Below are 21,009 nucleotides of genomic sequence, written 5' to 3'. Positions count from 1 at the left end.
GCGAACATGTGCACATTTAGAAGCAGCATCCTGTGTGTAGGGAGGGTTCCACGTGGGGATCCGTGTTTGTGGGGACTGATGCATGTGCCAGGGGTTGCATGCGTGCATTGCTCTAACATTGCCCTGTCCTGTGCCCCTTTTTCCCCAGGAGCCCTGTGAGGCACCATGGCACAAGTACTTGCCTCCCCAGGGTTGTTTTCTGATGATGAAGCTGCAGCCTCCCCTGTGCTTGAGTCCACAGCAACAGGGTTTGGGGCTGACCTGCGCAAGGACCTGCTGCCGGAGTTCTCTGCCATCTCCCCAAACCTGGAGGGCTCTCAGGTGAGGTTGGAGCTCTTCTGTCACAAACAGGGCAGTGTTTTAAACCATGGCTGCTGTTCTCTGCAAAAAGGTGGTGTAGTACAGGAACAAAATGCTGCATTGAGGGGAGCAGTTCCTGAGAGAGCAGGGGGCAGCAGGTGCCTCTTGGGCTGATGCTTGGTTTTGGTGTCAGGCCTTCAGCTTTTTGGTCTGATCCATTAGATAAACAAACAAAATAAATGTGGGTGTGCTTGGAAATGCCTAAGAAACCTTCTGGCATTGGTGGTGATTTTGGGACCAGAGGAGTTCCTCAGCCCTAGCAGCATAGCCAACATGTGTTTTCCATACTGTGGTTCCTGTTCAGTGTGCCCATGGGGGGTTGTGTGCTGCCTCTCTGGCAGCCATATTTAACTTGTGCTGATTCTTGCAGGCTGTAGCTGAAGACAATAATGGAAAATTAAAGGTCTACCTCAGAGTTCGACCTCTGAAATCTACAGAAGTGGAAAAGGGGGAAGACCAGGTGAGGTACTGAAAGAAGCAGAGTCTGAGCTGGCTATGTGCCTGCTGGGAGATGCTGTTGTCCTTTGCTGTCTATCCTCCTCTAAGGAGCAATGATGGATTTTATGTGTTCTTTAGGGCTGTGTCTGTATTGAGAACTCAGAAACCCTTATTCTAAAAGCTCCAAAGAATTCCTTCACCATGCGGAGCACGGAGCGAGGAGTGGGACAAGCAGTGCACAGATTCTCCTTCACCCGGGTAGGTAGCTGGGACAAACAACCCATCTGGAAGTGATTTAAACCAGCTTTGCAGCTTGAAAAGCAGTCTTGTTCCTGTCCACTGACCCCAAGGCACTGACTGAACTCTGCAATCTTGTACAATTCTTTCTACTTCAGGTTTTAGTTGCTGTCTTATTAGTTTTTTTTTCTTTCTAAGCTGTTTCTGACAACTCTTTATTGGCAGCAAATGGCAAACTCCTGTTTATGGAGCTCTAAACAGACTAGAGGCTGCAGTGATATGAGATGTTAATGGATTAAACAAATGAGCAGCTTATTTTTGTAGGGGGTCAGCTGCAATTACTGGCAGGTCTCTTGCTTGTGGCTAGTGCAGGGAACAAAGGACCATGTAATATCACTTGAGCAACCATCATAAAGGACAAGAAAGATCGACATGAAGCCATTTTTTCCGTGTCTTGTTTGTAGATTTTTGGACCAGAGGTGGGGCAGAAATTGTTCTTTGATGAGACAATGAAGCAGGTGATAAAGGATGTGCTGAGTGGGCAGAACTGTCTGGTTTACACCTATGGCATCACCAATTCAGGGAAGACTCACACGATTCAGGGTAAGAAAAGCACCAGGGACCTGTTGAAGGAGTTGTTTTCTGTCTTCTGCCTCTGAACCCTCAGCTTTGCTGCTGTTCTTGCTGCAGGCACCACCCAAGATGGGGGGATTCTGCCTCGCTCTTTGGCAACCATCTTCAACAGTGTGGGGGACCGGCTGTACCAGGCCATGGACCTGAAGCCTGTCCTCTCCAACGAGGTGAGCTGGCTGGACAGCAGGCAGGTGCGGCAGGAGGAGACCAAGAAGCAGATGATGCTGCAGGGGGGTTTCTGGGAGGTAAGCATGGGGTCCCTGGGGGTCCAACAGCAAGAGGTAAGGGGCACTGTCACACTACCTGCCTGCTCCTCTTCATTGTTTCCTTCAAGGAGGAGCTGCTAACGCCACTGAAGAGGAGTCAAAGTGCTGAATCTCAGCTCCAGGCCACCACCAGTGGCAGCTTTGACAGTGGAGTTGCTGGTCTGTCTTCATCCAGCCAACTCACCAACCATTCAGACCTCAGCCAGACAGAAGGTATTTCTGGATGCCTGTTGTGTACTACCTGCTTCTTTTTGCTGGAGGATGGGAGAAGAAAAGGGTGATGGCTGTTTGGATGCTGGGTTGTGGGTAAGGAACACAACACAGGTGTTGTAGCCACACAGATTTTCCCTTTGAAAGATGTCACATCAGAAGAACTCTTTGCATACATTTTGCTGATATCAGAAGAATTCACCACTTCATAATAACCAAGCCTTGTCAAATGAAAAATTACCTGACATTCAGTTCATTCAAGGAACGTGGTTATTGAGCAGCTGATTGCTGCGAGATGGGGATTGCTGGGAAGCAGGATGTCCAAGTGACAGGCTTCACTGAGCACTTGTGCTCTCACTATCAAATGCAGGAACTACCAGCTGCTTAGGTATCCAGAAGCATGGAGTGATTGAGATAACAAGGACTAAAACTTCAGTTACGCTGGAAAGAGTTCATGTTTGAAATATCTTGTAATTTTGGAGTCAAAATTGAGATAAAAAAGTCCTTACCCCAGAGAAGATGATACTGTTAGAGGAAACGTTAGGCTGTCTCACTGGGGATGGGCATTAAGTTAAAAATGGGAGGAGGTAAATAGAAGGATTTGTTTCTGGGGTGGTTTTGATTGCTGAAGAAAGTATCTTGCTCTAGAACCAAACCATTCCTGTTGGACTGATGAAAAGCTGCAGTTGTGAATTGTTTTCTTTCTTTTTTCCCCAGAACTGGGCCCTTGCTGGGCTGACCTGGATCACATTTCACTCACCAGCACAGATGTGCAGTTCTCCATCTGGGTCTCCTTCTTTGAGATTTACAACGAGTTAATCTATGACTTGTTGGAACCAGCTCTACCTGGGCAGAACCGCAAGCGGCAAACACTGCGGCTCTGTGAGGACCAGACTGGAAACCCCTATGTGAAAGGTAGATTTACCTGCAAGAGAGTTTTAGTGGCCTGCTGGGAAGGCTTTAGGATTGAGTGGGTGGGTGGCTTAGCAGTGATGTGCTGGAGAGCCCCACAGAGAACTGTGATGTTGGGATTACAGGATTGTCAAATTTGTTGATGTCTGAGACTTGCAATGGTGAGGTTGGGGCTAAGATAAGTTTTCTGCCAGTTTCTCAACTGCTGTGCCCAATGCATGTTTGTTCTCCAGATCTGAACTGGATCAATGTCCGGGATGCTGATGAGGCCTGGAAGCTCCTGAAACTGGGTCGGAAAAACCAGAGTTTTGCGAGCACCCACATGAACCAGAACTCCAGTCGCAGGTCTGAAGGGAGAGGGATTGTTTAGGCAGAAATACGATTCTGAGGGGCTTTTAAAGCTTGCTTTTTAAAAATTCTTTTAATATTTGCATGTTTCTTTACAGTCACTGTGTGTTCTCCATTCGGATTCTGCACTTGCAAAGAGGTGGCAGTGATGTTGTTCCAAAAATCAGCGAGTAAGTTTCATGTTTTTTAGGATTTGGGTGTAATCTCAACTTTCTTGTCTCTTTGGTTGAGAGCCTGAGGCATGGAAAGTATCTTGATGATGGTGTTGTTGAAAGTACACTCCCTATATTAAGTCTTGGAACTGACAGGAGTTTGAAGAGTACTGCAAGGTACAACTTGAGATGGTTCTCAGGCTTTTTGAGTGAAAGTAAATGTGAGCATCCCTACCATTGCATTATTGATGATGCAATGTGTGCATGTAGTTGTCTGGAAAGTGGCTATTCTGAACACTAGCAAAGGATTTTTGAAGTTGACACTTCAAAACTCATTTTGCTGCTACTTTGTGTAACACCTACACTTAGGGCAGGGCCTTCAATCCATTAACAGCCCAGGCACCCCCAAAGAATGGTCTGTACATGGAAGCTGGGAAGGTGACTGCAGGGTGCCTGAACTGTAAACTTGCTATGGCAGGACAAACCCTGTAAGTGATGTGAACATCACTGTGTTTCCCTCAGGTTATCCCTGTGTGACCTGGCAGGGTCTGAGCGCTGCAAGGACCAGAAAAGCGGGGACCGAATGAAAGAAGCCAACAACATCAACACCTCCCTGCACACCCTGGGCCGCTGCATCGCCGCCCTCCGCCAGAACCAGCAGGCCAGGTGAGCATCCACACCTCCAGAGGGGGGATGTGGGTTTCTTTTTCTGCTTTCCCAGCTCACTGCTGTCTCTCCCACAGGACAAAGCAGGCAGTGGTTCCGTTCCGGGACAGCAAACTGACCCGCGTGTTCCAGGGCTTCTTCAGCGGGCGCGGGCGCTCCTGCATGATTGTCAACATCAACCAGTGTGCATCCACCTATGATGAGACCCTGCACGTAGCCAAGTTCTCAGCCATTGCCAGCCAGGTGAGTAACACACAGCAGGATCGTGGCATGGTCAGGGTAGCTTGGGTTTCTCTTGCTTCTGTGGGACTCGGCCCCTTCCCACCACAAGGAGAGGGGGAATGCTTGTACATCTTCCCTGTGCTTCTCCAGTGGTTCTTGGCTCCAGAGTATCTCCAGATTCTGCTGAACTGAAAGGGTTGCAGAGAGGGGCTGTGTTTAAAGACTACGCAACTTCCAGGCTTTGCAGACTGATCATGGTTGGTCTTTCCCCCTTCAGCTTGTTCAGGCACCTCCTACAAAGCTGGGACTTCCATCCTTACAATCCATCATCAAAGAACACAACAGGCGAATCAGCCAGGGGCCAGAGGCAGAGCCAGAGGAAGATGTGGAATCAGAAGACGACACTGAGAATGATGAGGCAGATGTCTCCATGTATGAGAAGAAGGTGGGTTGTGATTTGTTTTACAGCCTTTAATGTGGATGCAAGGTCAAGAACATGACTGTTAGCTTTAGCCTGGGGAGCTGGGATTGGAGCTCAGCACTATGCCAAGAGAGAAGACACACAGCCTCAGAAGGATATAGGACAAAGGAAATTGGGAATCCATGAAAAAAACATTCTGTAGTTGGTCTAAATCTGACACACATGCTGAATTTGGAAGCACTTTCTCATCTGTGGAATAGTGGCAGTAACAGTGCAGGTGCAGACCTGTAAGGGAAATCTAGAAAACATACAGAACAGGAGGCTAAATGGGGAAAAAAGAATCAAACTTCCTAGATACTCAAAGCAGGCAGCTGGGATAGCTGAAGATCAAGATGAAATCAAGAGACTCAAGCTGTCATGTGTTAAGGTAGCAAACCATGGCAACTTCTCTCTCCAAGTGACTAAACCCTTAAACCTAGATCACTGCATCCTGCAGACATGGGATCACTTAGTTTACTCCAGGTCTTAGCTCTGCTGTGCAGTGTGGGCAGTGGAGCTGTGTCCCTCTTGCAGGACTTGCTGCGTGTGGTTGAAGCTGCACGAGAGCTGCTGGTGCAGGAGCGGCAGAAGAAGCTGCAGCTCGAGGTGCGCCTGCGTGAGGAGATCTGCAACGAGATGCTGGAGCACATGCAACAGAAGGAGCAGTGGTGGAGGTACAGCCTGTGCTGGTCTCCCTCCCTGTGCTCAGGATGAGCTGCAGCACCAAGAACTGCCAGATCCTGACATGGAATTGGTTGTTCTCTTTGTAGCCAACACGTGGATGCTCAAAGAGAGCAGATGGAGGAACTGTATGAGGGTAAAATAACCATCCTGAAGGAGTTACTGACTGACCACTACCAGGAGAAGATGCAGGTTTGTTCAGGGCAATGCAATGACATCAGGGCAGCAGCAGTAGGGTTGGGAAGGGACTCTGGATACTTTGGTCCAGGAAGATCTTTATGCAAAGTGAAAGATTTTGCTTTCTGAGGTATTTTTTGAGATATTGTTTAATTTCTTGATCCACAATTTTTCTTGTCTTCTACTTTATGCAGCCCACTAGGCTTCCTAGTTTTGAATGCTCAGTCTGGAAGCTAATGTACAACCATCCTGACTCGTCCATTTGTTCAACATGATTCTCTCCCCCCATTACTCTTTTCACTAGTGGCTTGATTTGGGCTCTTCAGATTCACACAAGTTGTGTGAGTTTCTCTTCTTGCTCTTAGTTGTGATGATGGGTATGGACCTGTCCGTATTTTCATGCCTATGGCATTTCAGTGACCTCTGGGACTTGTTGCAGGCTGCTCCAAAGATGCCAACTCTCAAAACAATCCCTCTTCTTTAGAGCCTGTAAAAAAGCAGTTTAGGCTCCCAGGAAATGGGTTTGCTGTGTTCACTTAAAAGGGCCTTAAAGTCTGGATTCAATGTGTGAAGTGTGAGATTGAGAAATTCTCCAGGAATAAAGACATAGAAAGTTTCAGACGAGCTGTGCTATGAAAATCTTGTTGACTGTCTGAACAAACTTCCTTTCTCAGGAGCGTGACGAGGAGATTTTGGAGCTCAAAGCTGCTCTGCAGGAGACCAAACAAAAACTGGAGAGCCTGGATACCAAGCAAAAGGACGTGGAACAAAGTGCACGTCGATCCAAGCGAGCGGCCACCTCATCTGCTCTGCAGCAAGAGCTGGCAGACACCAAAGCCAGGCTGGAGCAGTGTCAAAAGGAGTTGAATTCCACAAGCGCAGGTATGGCAGCAACACTGCAACAGTTCTGAACTGTACTGAGAGATCTTTGTGCAGGGTTAGAAAGACTTTCTTCAGGGTATATTGGATTCAGACACCCTGAAAACATAATCTGAGTTGTAGGTGACAGGAATAATGTGCTGGATGGGCAGTTTCACTTCATTTTCACAGGAAAATGGACTTTAGGGCAGGATTATCTTTCCATTCAAATTCTTAAGTCCCATTGTCTAAGTGAATGGGAGAAGCCTGGAATGTTTGTGCCTTTGTGCACAAACTCAAAAGGTCTTGCCAGCTTGCCTGTAGCAGCTTGTCTCAAGGGAAGTCCTGAACTTCAGGAATACTGAAAGTTGATCAATGTCCTGTTGCTCACTTTTTGTCTGTTCCTAGAGTTGCGCAAATACCAGAAATTAGTGGAGCCACCTCCCTCTGCCAAACCCATTACTATGGATGTGGACAGGAAGCTGCAGGATGGACAGAAGGTAACTCCAGTTCTGAGTTACAGAAAAGAACATATGCAGGGCAAAGGGGCTGCCAGCTTACACAGTGTTTGGGGCTGCTGTTTCCAGGTTTTTAAACAAATGGAATGGGTTTGTTGAATTTATGGGAGTTATTGAATCTGTGATCACTCAGATGGGATCCTCCCTCAGCGTTGCATGTCTGAATTACCTTGGAGTGGCTTTGTTTGCAGAGCAGTGCCAAAACCAGCTGTTGCATTAAACCCCTCTCTTCTAGAATGTCAGATTGCTGCGTTCAGAGCTACAAAAAATTGGGGAGTCTCTCCAATCTGCAGAGCGGGCGTGCTGCCACAGCACAGGGGCAGGGAAGCTGCGAGAAGCCCTGGGCACGTGTGATGACATCCTGGCAAGACAGGTGATGTGTCTGCTTTGGTGTGCTGCTGCATGGGGGAGAGGGGTTTAATCTGTGTGCTTTGCCATAATCAGAGCAACCAAAGTTCTTGATGCTGCAAATAAAAATGATTTATTCGCTAGTGTATATTTTCTGAAGGGAGCTCTACTGCTGATTTTTTCAATGGCTGAGTCAGTTGTGTATTTACCTCTCCACAGGAGACCCAAATTGTTCCTGTTCAGTTAACTGGCAGCCTGTACTTAAAGTAGGAGAATTTAGAGTTCTCATTTCCTTATCCACTCCATCACAGTTGCTATGGCAGCATATTTGTAGCAGGATGGAGACAGCTTTGTCCTACCCTTACTGTTCCTATATGTTACTGAACTGCTACACTGTTGAAGCTTTTATGCATGGTTTTATTTGGAAGAATTTGTGAATTCTGGCAAAAGGCAGTTTATCCTCCTCAGTTCACAGTAACCAGGGAGTTAAGACAACTTGTCATTGTACGTGATGGGAGTCTACAAGAAAGCTGGAGAGATTTTGTGAGAGCAGATAATGACAAGGGGGAATAGCTTCACACTTGAGATTAAATATTAGGAAAAAATCCTTTACTGTGAGGGTGCTGAAGAAATGAAAACACATTTCCTAGAGAAGTTGTGGCTGCTCCATCCCTGGAAGAATTTAAGGCCAGGTTGAATGGGGCTTGGAGCAAGCTGGTCTAGTAAAAGCTGTCCCTGTCCACAGCAGAGAACAAGAGGATCCTTAAGGTCTGTTCCAACTAGGAATGGGCTTCTCTTTCTATGATTTGATATTTTTATATATTTTTTTAAATCTAAAATACATCTTTCCTTGCCTTCCTCAGGACCAGACCCTGGCAGAGCTGCAGAACAACATGATGCTGGTGAAGCTGGACCTGCGCAAGAAGGCGGCCTGCATTGCTGAGCAGTACCACACGGTGCAGAAACTGCAGGCGCCAACGTCCACCCTCAAGAAACGCTTCTGTGCCAACAGGGAAAACCTGCAGCCCAATCAGCCTCCTGGCAAAAAGCCCTTCCTGCACAACATCCTGACACGTTCAGCCACCCGTCCTGCGGCTGCCAGAGGCTGGCAACTTCGTTCAGTTGCTCTGTGACTTTTCAAAAGGAGGTCCTGCCCCGCTATTACTGGAACAGGTGGCAAATCCAATATAATAGCATTTGGTTTTCATTGTGCGCTTGTTTATTGTTATTGTAGCTGCTTGAGAACTTATGTAAACATCTCTGCATATGTATGTTTAAACGTTTAAACAATACCAAAGTGGACAAAGTGGCCTTATGTAATTTAAACACTACACTGAGGAAAGTCTTTAACTGTAAAATAATGCAGATGATCAAACTTGTTTAACAAAAGGACAAGATAAAGGTGTGTTCTTGTCTGTGTTGGCACACAATTCAAAAAATAAGTTCACAAGTGTTTCCTTGAAAGATACTTTGCCTTCCTTGAGTTATAATCCTTTATTGAAGTACACACGTTCTAGGCCAGGGCTGTTTTCTTTGATCCTGGCTTGCAAATCGGGCTCCAAGTGCGACACCGACATCGAACTGAGCAAAAGAAACAGCAAAGGGGTTACATCAAATGAGCACCACAAGGGAAAATAAGATGGAAATGCATCTGGTTAAACTTCCTACCTGGTCAAAAGAGTTTTCAGATCTTTTAAAACATCTTATCAAGGAAGCAGGTTTACAGGCCAGGGCACATGAATCCCTGCTTCAAGGGCAGTAGGACAGTCGATGGAGTCAGGAAATAGCTGTTGCTACTCTCATGAGGGTAAGGATCCACTTCATTGCTCAGGTTGTTGCTGGCTGTAGAAACTTACCTTTCTAAAAGAGTTTTTATTAAATATAATGCATTTGCCTATTTAATATCCTACGTGATTTTACTCAGCTGAGTAGCAGGTTTGTTTTCCTGAGAGCTGGTTCACAGTAAAGTGAATTAAGCAGCCAGGTCATTTGAACAGCTGCAATTTCCTGAACACAGTTCAAGGTCTAATCTTCCTCTGAACTGGAGAGCCCTGGCTGAAATCAAGAACTGTAGCATGTGTGCTGGGTTGGTTTGTTAAGTCATCTCCAGGTAGCCTAGTGACACTTGTTTACCACAGTTCTCTGTCCTAGGCCAAGCAGGGAGACAGATGGTGTCAGGCAGCTTTGTTGGACTCAAACAATACTGGGGATTGGCTATTGTTTTCTGGAAGTCAAAAGCTGCCTTAGTTGTTCAGCGTTTTAATGGACTGAACTCAAGTTTGGGTTGTTGAAGGTACGTCTGGCAGCTTGTTGAGTTTAAACAACCACTGTTAAAATGAGAGGGACAGCTGAATTTAAGGCCCTGTCCATACTATGTACCAAACTGAGCTAAGTTTTTTGTTAACTAACTCATTCAGCTATATTCAGCTGATTTCAGCTATAATGAATATTGTTTCTAAGACAGCTTTCAGTACTGAGCTATTTTTGTATTGATGAAAAAGTCTGGAAAAGTATTAAATAACAAATGAGCACAGATAGTCCAGTGCTGTTCTGTATAACTAGAAGAGTTTCCAGCTGAAAATAAAATGGGCTCTGACTGTATTTAGCACATCCATAACTTTACTGGACATGAACATATTGTATAGAACTCATCTTGAGCTGCTGGGGTTTGTAAACAACTATATTATATTACTGATGGATAACATAGTTATTACCTTTCTGTATATTCTTTTGTTTATCACCTTTGTTATATTGGAATTAAAACTGTGCTTGAGTAGGCAATGACCCCGTGTTTGTGTTCAGCACCATGACAGGATCTGGAATAACATTAAAATGACAATAATTCACAGCAGTACTCACCTTTTCTGAGGAAACAGTGCACAACACAGGGGAGTTGCAAACACGAGACTAGAGGAGACAAAACCAGGTTTACAATATTTAGGGTGCTAAAACAGAATTCAAAAATTATGATTTAGGTAAAAAGCTTGCTTGTTTTCTGTACACAGTGAGGTAAGCTTCCACATAGTGCTATGTCACTTCTATTTCTCACTGCATTTTACCTTATGAAATCATTTACCTACACAGAGCACTAAATGTTTCAATACCACACTCCCAAATTTGTCTAAAATAACATTTGATGTCCTTACAGTGCCTTACATTTGTGTGCAGGACAACAGAAAATGCCAGAACACAGCAAATTAAACTCTATTAACCAAATGTTTCAAGAAGTCATCAGTCCTCCAGGATGAGATTCCACTGACTGTTTAGAGGTAGCAGCCAAAGCATCTTTTCTAATCAAACTGCCACATTCCTTTTTTTGCCACTCCCTTTCTCCCTCCCTCCCTCCCTCTGCTTTTCTTGGCAGCTTCTTCCCTGCTAATGGCTTTTTTGTTTTTAACATGATATTTTACCAGTTACAGAGATGGAAATAGCTGCTGTCCCCCCAGCAACTCTCTCAACCTTATTCCTTAAAAAAAAAGGCAAATATTGCTGCATTCTCAAACCCCCTACAAGTATCTCTTAAGATAGCAGACCCAACCCAAAGAAACCACTTACCATATTCCAACTAATCCAACCTGAATGGGAGCGCTCAGCCAAGGAAATCTCTGTTGAAAATAAAACCATACAGAGTGAGTGTGGATTTTTCCTGGAATTCTTGTTTTACAAGAGACAGATTGAACCTGAAAGACTCTTGAGATGTGAAGGCAAAACCCTGACCAGTGTGACTTCATGCTGAGCTCCAGTTTGAGAGCCAAATCCCTTTGGAAAGCAGCAAATAAATTCCCAAGGGAATCAATGTAGAGGGTGATCCTGAGTAAGAGTCCCATAGGAGCTCCAAGGAGTGCGTGGCAGTTTGACACAGGACCTGCTCCTGGGCCTCTGCTTTGATTCTCACAAGTCCACAGCACCAACAGAGCAGAAATTTGGAGTGGTCCTGCCACACCTCTGCAGGGCACAGGGAATTTTGCCCAGGCATTCCAAGGAAGAGCTCTTGTTTAGTTACAGCTCCTTCCCTTTGGGGGCATCAAATGGTTTTAACCTGCAACTAAAGCCACCAGCCATAAATAAGGGAGATGTAAATCTGCCTCTCTTAGCCTTTTCTCCTGTCATGATTTCCCCTGATGTGCAGGAACTTGTCCCTGTAGCAACACTCCAGTTCTGCAAGAGCTCACCTTTTATTGAAGGAAAGAAGGGTTGAAGGATTGGGAAAACAAAGCTGAGAAAGCAACACATAACCTACATGCCTCATTAATTCTGTAACTTTTACAGAACCTGAATACATGCCAAGAACTTTTTTTTTGCAGGCTTTTAAAATTATTTAGGAATCCAGTCTTTCTCATTGGTAGAATTTTAGTTAGAATTCATTACTAATGAAGTAAACCCAGAGCTGTTCAATGGACACTGCTGCCTCTTGCTCCACTATGAGCAGGACAGACATGAAGACACAAAGGTAATTTTAAAACAAAACAGCTCAGGAGGAAGGATCAATAGATACAGTGGGCGATGTTTTCAATGAAGATGACGTTTGTTCCTGCAAGAAGAATTTCTCAAGATGTAGAAGTTAGAGGGGAAAATGGTGAACAAAAGCTGGGCATGTTTGAGATTAGAAATGGATAAAGGAAATGTAGAAAGCTCAGGAGGGCAAAGCTCAGGGTTGAAGGAGGTCACAGCAGTGTCTGAGGCAGGGAAAATGAGCCTGTGTGGAGGAAAATTTCTTCAGAGTCTGGGGGAGAAGAAACAATGTAGAAGACTGCTTCTCTTTTCTTTAATTTGTTTTTTCATGGAGTCGATCTATAATCCAGAAATGAGTGCAGGAAGAACTGCAATTCAGCAATAACCTGCAACAAGAGATAACAAATAGGGATACACAACAGCAAGAAGAGTGAAGAGTGAAGAGTGAAGGCAGCAGAGCTTTGCTGTTCTGGCATTTTCTAAACACCTCCATCTGAGCCTCAGCTGAGATAAATTCACCCCAAATTTTCATTTCCTACCCTGGGAGAGTCCATGCCAAGAGGTGGTGAACACAAGCCAAACCCTGCATTGTCTCAGAAGGGAGGGAGAGGGATGCTGTGCATTGCAGGGCGAGTGTGGGACCCAAGGTATGTAACAGAAAAGCCCCAAATACAATTTTAAAACGGAAAAGGCTGTTGGAAGGTGCCCTGAGAGGAACAAATGGTTTCATGCCTTTGTCAGAGTTAGTCATTGATCTGAGAGAGAGAGACATGTCTAATACAGACTCCATAAAGAACATGGAATTTCTGTGCTGGAACATTTTTTGCCAACTTGAGATGAATGACAGCCTTTATTTTTCAAGACTGTTACCAGGCTGCAATAATCCAGAAAGATGGGAGGTCAGAATTAAGAATTGGAGTTGCCCAGGGAACAACGTAAAACAATAAAACAAAATTCAAATGCAGGCTGCACACCCTCACAAAGAGAGGAAATGGAGAAACTACAAGAGAAAGAGCAGAAGAATTCACTGTGGTAGAGAACTATCATTTAACTCAGGAAGAAGGCAGCTCCCAATGAATTAGGATTTAATTTCCAGATGTCTTTATGACATTTTAGTGGTTAGTACAAACAGAGAAAATGGAGAAATGATAATTAAGCAAACAAAAGCCATAAGGAGAATTGGCTTTTCTCTAACTGCCTCCTTTCTTCATTTGACCTAAAAATCTGTCAGCTTTCCCAGGCCAGCTATGCCTGTTTTCGAAAAAATAAATAAATGAAATGACAGTGAAATTAGGAATGCATGGAGGACTTCAGGGCATAAGACATTCAAGAACAATGCTTGAAGGAAAAGGCTCTCTGTTCTGGTTTTGTAACCGTTTTGAATTCAGATTTTAGCTGCAGATTAAAAGATCCCAAGGAGCTTGTTTCAAGAATATATGAAGTAACTTCTAGAATCAACTTGTATGTTAATACAATATGCAGGACAGAAGAGAAGCTGTAGCTAAAGCTGTGTAAGAGTAGTAATATAAACAAAAACTTTGGTGTTGATTGGAACTTACATAAGATTCTATGGAAAAAACCAACTTATTTCTTTAGGAGAAAAGTTACCGGTAAGTAAAATCTAGAAACCCTGTGCCTCAGGGCAAGGTTTTTTATGGATCCTCCTGCTGCAGCAGGTAAAATAACTTGGCTCTGCACAGAGCTGGTCAGGATAATGAAGGGGCTGTAGGGATAATGAAAATAGACATTATGCAGCCCAATCAATTACTGCCATGCTGCATAATAACATAAACAGGCCCCAAAGCTGCTGCTGAAAGTTATGGCAAAAGCATTTCTACAGATAAAAATACTTTTTCAAGGCAACTTCTTTTTGAAGCAGTAAAGAGGTGCTTGTGTTCCAAGAACATTCTTGAGGCATTTTCTAGCAATAACTTCTGGGAATGTTGTTAATTCACACCAATGCCTTGGTGCAAAACACTGTGGGAACGTGGGGGATGAGCTGGGCTATGTGACCTACATCTTATCCCAAATATCAGAGGATGACAGGCTGCTCTGAGACCAACACTCCAGGAGCATTTCCTTCTCTCTGTCTTACTGCAGGCCAGCTTTCTAATTTCTTTAATAATTTCACAACCATTTGCCAATTTTTTGGCCTTGTGTGTTGCTTAATAGACTTTGGCAAGCAGCCAGGAGTTATTTCCAAGAGTGGTAGTGAAGCAGAGGCCAAGGGTAAAGTTAGTAAAGCAGTGTGGGGATGGTGGTGGAGTGCTGGGATGGGATGGTGCTTCTCAAACTCCACCAGGACATGCAGAAGCTGCTTGTTAAGAATGCAGCTCATTCCTTAATGGGTTTAATAGTAATCTCTACCAGGTGCTACCACTGGCTACGTGCAGAGCAGTGTTTCACCTGGATTCAGTCTCTGAGGCTGAGGGAGAGGACAGGTGAGCATAAACGGTCAGGATGGTACCAGAGACCACTGAGTAGTCACTGCAGAAATCGCTCATTTTGGCTGATCTGAAAAATTCACAACACCCTTATGTTGATTACACCACACAAAAACAACAGGTATTTGTCTCCAGACCCTGAGATTGCTGCAGCTTCTTCACAAATGTCATTTATTTGTCAGCTGAGGCAATGGCTTTGTGACATTTCTCACATGTCAAATACATAATAAGTAATTTTTTCCCTATTTTTTTTTTTTTTAGCAAGGGTTAATTTTTCAGGCAATACATTCTCAAGAACATCACAGTATCACAAGTTGTGGTGTGTTTGGATGCCCTGCAGGCTCACTTCTTCCAGGAGATAAAAGCAGCACACACTGATTTTTACCCTGAAACTCAAACACCACATTTCCTGTTTTTACACTGTGAGCAAAAGTGTTTTCTGTTAACAAGTGGGAGGGAAGCTAAGCACTTAAGGGAAAAAGAAGTTTTAAGACTGGAAGACAATCACAGAATGGTTGGGGTTGGAAGGGACTTTAAAGATCGTCCAGTTCTACCCCCTTCACTATCCCAGGTTTTTCCAAGCCCTTTCTAACCTGGCCTTGGACACTTCCAGGGATGGGGCAGCCACAACTACCCCAGGCAATCTGTTCCTGCCTTATAAATATAGAAACACTTTCAAATGGGGTGTCTAACTGGGTAATCTCACTCTGCACAAGAGACACAAAGGGTAGAAATAGTCAGAGATAAAATTTAAACACTTTAGAAAGCTTTATCTTAGACAAACAAAACCATTCCAAACAAAATCTTCCCCTGCTTGTCTTCCTTGTCCCCACACAAACTTTTCCAAGGCAGGGTCTGCAGACTCACTCTATGATTTTATTCCTAATTTTTTCTAACAGGAAGGAGACAGATTTTCTTAGGCTTCTTGGGTGGGTCTCAGAAGCAGAGGTTTTGCCTGGAGCTACCAAGTAATTAAATCAGTGATATCAGCAGTGAGGATGAAACTACTTTTACTGGTAAAAAATGGAAGGGTTCCTCACCTGAATACTATTTCCCTTGTGTTAGAAAACCCTGTAACTAATTCCATTATTGTTCTTTACCCTCTCATGCATACACAGTGCAGGATGTTGATGTAGGTAATGGATTTACCAACACCAGGGGTTTGACTTCATGCTACATTAGCATAAAAAGAATATAGTAAATAAGTAATCTTTGATAAAGAATTCCCATTCTATGCCTACCCTGCACTTTACATCCAGTAAATTTTAAAGGACCATTTTCAAGAGAGATTTTTACCATCGTTTTTGTTCCCAAACTGAGAATTCTGCTACAGCAGGTAAGCAAAGCATCCTTATTGCTATCTTGAGAAAACCAGCATTATTAGAATGTTCTTTTTTTCCCCTCAATAAATTGTATTCCAAGACTCAGTACAAGGAAGGTTTATTTCACAAGAGGAAATGTGCACCCCTAGAACAATTCTAAAAGTAACACAAATGTTCCTGTTTTCTCAATGTTACCTTGCACTGTGACAAAAAGAACCAAGTTATCTCTAAGAAAGGCAGAAGGAAAGCGACAGCTGTAAAGCAGGCTCTACAGGGATGTCCTCCCACAGTGTTTGGGAGGCAAATATGAAGATTCAGGAAGTATTTAAAATTCATTAAAATATTAACAGAGATGGATTATCTAAGACTAACCTTTAAAAAGGCTTTCTTTTCCAGGGTATTCATTATGAAGGGAGGAATTGCTGCAAATAAGATAAAAAAAGGCATTAACCTTGGAGAGAAAGACACTGTGTTTTCATTTTCTCTCTGGCTGAACTAATACCATGATACAATTTTCACAGCCTTTTGTCATCCACTGAATTTTCATTTCACATTGCCAGCTGGATTGGTATTTACAAAGGTGAATTCTCCCAATAAGCAAAACCTGCAATTTCAAATGTAACTAAACCTGAGTTCAGTTATTTGACACTTACAGAGAACCTAAACCAACTCCAAGCAAGTGGAATTTGCTCCCATTCCTTTGCTATCTGTATCTTTTCTGCACAAGCATCCCAGGAGCTTTCCTGCTGCAGTTCAGTGTAACACAAGGGATGTTTCCACATTTCCCTGGGGAAGTTCTTAACAGAAAGGCAAACACTGCCTGGGGAACTGCAAGGTAATTTGGACCCTGAGGAAAATCACTTGGATAGAACTGAATCTCCTTCTCACAGCAGGAACTGATAATCAGGACAGCACAGGACTTATCCTTACCCATGCCAGGAGAAGCCATCAGAATCCTGGATATCACCACCTGGGTGATTGCCTGCTGAGCTGCTTTGGATGAATCACCCAGTCTTTTTCCATCCTCATCTGTGACAGGAATTCCAAACTGGAGTTCCCTGTTGAGTAAGGGATAAAAAATAAAGCAGTGATGGATGTGAAATTATTTTTTTCACCATTTTTTGTCATATTATCTTTGTGCCTTAAAACTATCAACTTTAAGAATGATGTGTTTTATTTTATTTTCTAAGTGAATCTGTTTGTAACATGCCTTGGCACAAAAAAAATTTTCCAAAGGCAGAGAAAGATCAAGGAAAAACATGTTGAGAAGTTACCAACTGAATATTTCTAACAGCAATCTGCTGCTTGAGTCTGGTCACAGCATTCCAAGGGGGAAGAAAGGAAATGTGCTTTTTCTGTGTTGAAGGAAGAGGTCCCTTTACACATTAATTCAGAAAAGTGGAATTTTCTGGACTGCTCTGGAAGTGGAGTCTGTCCTATCTGACAGCTCATGGAACACAGGAAGATTATCTTCACTGAGTTGAAACAGAAGGCTCTGTGAAAATTCTCCCCTGGCATTCTAGTCTGAGCTGTCATTTCAACCACGAAGAACATACTTGAAAGTATAAAAGGAGGCACAAACCAAACTGTTTCTGTAACTTCATTATTCTCTATTAGATCTTTTGCTCAAGTGCAGGGTTAGGTGTTAAACTCATACTGGGAGAAGCAGAGAGAACAACAGATATCCTGAGGGCTGCCTTTATTCTTTTCTTCAGATTTTATACGAGATAAAATACTACCACAGATCAACTTTCACCATAAATACAAAATCTAAATATTCCCTTTTCTGCCCATAACCTTGTGTTTATAACAGGATGCTTTTAATTTGCTTTTCCCTAGTACTATTCTTATTCTTAGTCAAATCACAGCACAGAAAGGAAGTTTGCTTCTGAAAACCTGCATATTTTTGTCACCTCGATGATTAAACAGAACTGCAGAGCCTGACTTCTATGACTAAGTTCTGCAGGTGGGATTTCAAACACCATTTTTGAAATTACTCTGTTTTTCCAAAGTGTAGCTGGTATTCAAAGGTCCATGTGATCAAAGTTTTGAAGGAATCAGTAATTGGTTTCTGATCAAAGTTTTGAAGGAACTGGTAATTGGTTTCTGAGATCCAAGACTGAAGAACTCTTTGGATATTTATCTGAAGAGAATGAGCATGTTCTATTTTATACCTGCTACAAACAACCAGTCAAAACCTCATGCCTGAGGTTTCTGCAAGGTTCTGAAACAAGCTAAAGATACAAAATGTGCTTTATTTAGTAACTTGCTGATGTACCAACTGAACAACATCTTTTCTTCCAGCATGAGTGATCTTTGTTCTTTTTCCTACCTTTGTCTCATTAGTGGAATATTGATGCAGTTGGCAGAAGCAACAGCAGCAAAAGGAACAAACCTCCCTATAAGAGGTGAGACGCGCTGGAAAACACACAGAGAGGGGGGAAAAAAAGGAAAATAAAAATGTACATAATCATTGTCTCTATTGAAATGCTTCATCTGCTAATGACAGACCAGACTTATTTCCTTTACATTAAAATTCACTGAAAACTCACTGCTGGGGCAGAGGTAGAACAAGATTCAAACAAGAAATGAGGCATAAATGCTTCTCTCCAGAGTCAGCAGTGGCAGGAGAGTGGCAAAACCATTCTGAATTTAGTAGCATCACAGGGAAGTGTAATTACAACAACTCGAATTAATTTTCAAGTGCTATTAGATGCCTTGAAAGGTGAAAAAGAAACTGGAAAAAAGGCACCTTATTAGATAGAATAATGTTTGCTTGAAGCAAACATGGGGCTGTTTGACAATTATGCATAAACCCATCACCACAGGGAAAAAATAAAGTTGGGATCTAAAGAAAGGAGCAGCCATAACAACTCCACAGTGAGAGCTGTGCATGACACAGATACACCAGAGGAGAAATGAGCTGTGAGCTTCTCACACAACATCACAGTTTAGTAAGAATAGAAAAAATACCAGCAATACCTTTGCTAGTAAATTAAGTCCTAAGGCTGTTGCAACAGCACCTGTGGTGGCAGAAACATAGGCTGTTCCCAGCTGCCTAAAACAGAAATGAAAATGTTTGCACATGCACAGCTACATTGGTGTCACTTTGAAAAACAATTAAATTTTACCCACGTAGTTATGCTCCCCCAGAAGTTAAACAGGCTTTCTTGTGCTACTGCAATAAGGTGGGGATGGAAGATATAAATGGGACGCTGATTTAAACACTTTTATTTCACCAGCAGTAAAAATCATATTCAAGCCACATTGTAATACTGAATCAGGTTCTGCTGGTTGTGCATTGCTGCCTGTTCAGCATTTTCTCACGTATCTGAATGAACACCTTGAAGGGTTAGTTCTTTATTTAATTTCCTAATTGCTTAACCTAGTAAAATCAGTTTGCATTTCCAAGGCCATGTCTATAAAGTAATTAAAATCAACCATACCAAACCACGTACATGGCAGACCAGCTATGCTGCAAACACTCAACTCCAACCCAGCCTGCCCCAAACCACACTTTACATACCTCCCAGCCAGGAGGTGTCTCTGTATGCTGGAATCCACAGTTTGCTCCCAGACATCTTTAAGCAAGTCAGCCCCAAAACCAGAAAGTCAAGTAATGCAATTCCAGTTTTCTATTCATAGAATCATAGAATGGTTTGGATTGGGAGGAACCATAAAATTCACCCCATTCCACCCCCTGCCATGGGCAGGGACACCTTCCATTATTCCAGACTGCTCCAAGCCCCATCCAGCCTGCCCTTGAACACTTCCAGGGATCCAGGGGCAGCCACAGCTTCTCTGGGAACCTGTGCCAGAGCCTGACCACCCTCACAGGAAATATTTTTTCTGCTTATCTAACCTAAATTTTTCCTCTTTGAGTTTCAGATTCCTTGCTTTCTGCATCTATTTAGTCTCCTTTTTAGACATCAAGTAGAAACAAGCACAGATCAGTGGAAGGAATCTCTTTTTGTAAATGAACCCTCAGTGTGGTGTGTGCTAGCACTGAGAAGGTGACAGCACAGTGACACAACTAAAGGCCCCCATAAAATATCAGCTTAGAAATATCCTGGTAGGACACCAAACTGATGAGGAAAACTTGCAAATAGTTGACTGAGCCCTGAAATACAGACTCCTGCTAAATTCTGCACTGTTAAGTGCTCTTGATCAAGGTGTGCTCATGGCAGAAATGGAGTTCTCAGCTCTGCCATTCTCAGACTTCTTATCTGTGCATATCAAATTAGTACAAATGGAAAAACTTATCCCTGTCCCAACTCAAACTTTAATGCCCAATAACATTCAAGTACATCAGAGAGCAACTTCTAAACTCATCAGAATTATGAAGTTCAGTGCCTGACCTGACAGTGATTGGGGCATCCCCGCTCCTGTTCGTGTAATTTACTATAGCATTGAAGGACTGGTTGACCCACTGCCAGAAGAGCACTGCTGGTGTCGTTCTTGAGAAGAGAAACAATTGTAATTATTATTATTAAATTCACAGTTGAATTAACAGCATGAGAAAATGATGACAAATCAAGAAAGCAAGCAGTAACCATGCAGAAGTTCTTGCTTATTTGAATGAAACAATACAGTCAGTGAGATACTGACTTGATAGTCAGAGTTATTCTAGAAGAACTTAAAAATCAACTAGTTTTGAACCTGAATAATAATGCAAAGAAAAGGTAGAGAGCTTTTCTAAGTGTTACAGATAATAACAGAACAAGCAGTTGACAGGAGGTAGTGCTTGGGAATGGGCAGCTGTGCTGGGGGTTTGATTCATATTCTTGATTGCAATTTAAAGCACACCCATGTTTTATAAACACCACCCAAAAATGGTGTGTGTGTCAGGAGTTTGTACAATCTCAGCATCCAAAAGGCTGCTGCAGTTTCCTCTGAGCTCCCACCAGTTCCTGCATCCTGTGTCAAAAAGTGTTTCTAGCATTGAGGCTGCTAAGAGAGTACTGGCTCTGCTTCAGTGGGCTCCCTGTCCTGGAAATTCCAGAACCACTGAGGAAATGCAGGGATCACAGGGGAGCTGCAGAAACTCCACAACCAATGGATCAAAGCATTCTGAGTACTCACGGGGCAGACAGAACATCCTGCATGCCAGTAAGGCTGGAAAGTCCCAGGGATCTCCTTCTCCTTGTCCTCCACACAGATGGGATTTTGGAACATTTCCCAGTTTGAGGGAAAGTGGGATGGTGAAGGAGAAGGGCTAAGGGCTTATCTCAGAAAGAACCATTAATCAGCGGGAGGGAATGAGGAGAGAGAAGAGGGAAAGGAAGCAAAATTTCACATACAAAAA

At 43.3% G+C, this 21,009-nt stretch overlaps 2 protein-coding genes across 9 annotated transcripts in view; one reads left to right on the top strand and one right to left on the bottom strand.

The window, feature by feature from the left end:
• Positions 1-158: 158 nt before the first annotated feature.
• On the top strand, positions 159-8,622 carry KIF20A (kinesin family member 20A). Its single transcript, XM_058848582.1, has 18 exons — positions 159-321; positions 731-820; positions 937-1,056; positions 1,500-1,638; positions 1,726-1,913; positions 2,003-2,147; positions 2,862-3,059; positions 3,290-3,401; positions 3,503-3,574; positions 4,079-4,222; positions 4,300-4,465; positions 4,722-4,889; positions 5,439-5,578; positions 5,675-5,777; positions 6,437-6,644; positions 7,029-7,120; positions 7,374-7,511; positions 8,350-8,622. The coding sequence occupies exons 1-18, from the start codon at positions 166-168 to the stop codon at positions 8,617-8,619; spliced, it is 2,649 nt and encodes an 882-aa protein (XP_058704565.1). The 5' UTR covers positions 159-165; the 3' UTR covers positions 8,620-8,622.
• Positions 8,623-8,687: 65 nt separating this feature from the next.
• Positions 8,688-21,009, bottom strand: part of SFXN1 (sideroflexin 1) — a 39,862-nt gene continuing 27,540 nt past the window's right edge. For all 8 annotated transcript variants that reach the window (XM_058848593.1, XM_058848588.1, XM_058848589.1 and 5 more), the window contains 8 exons: positions 20,063-20,161; positions 18,687-18,762; positions 18,037-18,122; positions 16,635-16,762; positions 16,077-16,126; positions 11,042-11,091; positions 10,346-10,393; positions 8,688-9,067 (listed from right to left, as the gene is read on the bottom strand). In XM_058848593.1, coding sequence (XP_058704576.1) covers positions 8,971-9,067; positions 10,346-10,393; positions 11,042-11,091; positions 16,077-16,126; positions 16,635-16,762; positions 18,037-18,122; positions 18,687-18,762; positions 20,063-20,161 — 634 coding nt within the window. In that variant the 3' untranslated portion in view covers positions 8,688-8,970. The remainder of the gene's footprint in view (positions 9,068-10,345; positions 10,394-11,041; positions 11,092-16,076; positions 16,127-16,634; positions 16,763-18,036; positions 18,123-18,686; positions 18,763-20,062; positions 20,162-21,009) is intronic.

Source organism: Poecile atricapillus, chromosome 13, assembly GCF_030490865.1.
Source record: "Poecile atricapillus isolate bPoeAtr1 chromosome 13, bPoeAtr1.hap1, whole genome shotgun sequence".
Classification (NCBI taxonomy): domain Eukaryota; kingdom Metazoa; phylum Chordata; class Aves; order Passeriformes; family Paridae; genus Poecile; species Poecile atricapillus.
This window is presented reverse-complemented; position numbering and strand designations above follow the sequence as displayed.

Bases quoted from the DNA above. Each gene is read 5' to 3' on its own strand.
- KIF20A (XM_058848582.1), top strand. From the start codon at position 166: ATGGCACAAGTACTTGCCTCCCCAGGGTTGTTTTCTGATGATGAAGCT. The intron at 5,778-6,436 runs GTTTGTTCAGGG...TTCCTTTCTCAG, and splicing joins ACTACCAGGAGAAGATGCAG to GAGCGTGACGAGGAGATTTT. The intron at 7,121-7,373 runs GTAACTCCAGTT...CCTCTCTTCTAG, and splicing joins AGCTGCAGGATGGACAGAAG to AATGTCAGATTGCTGCGTTC.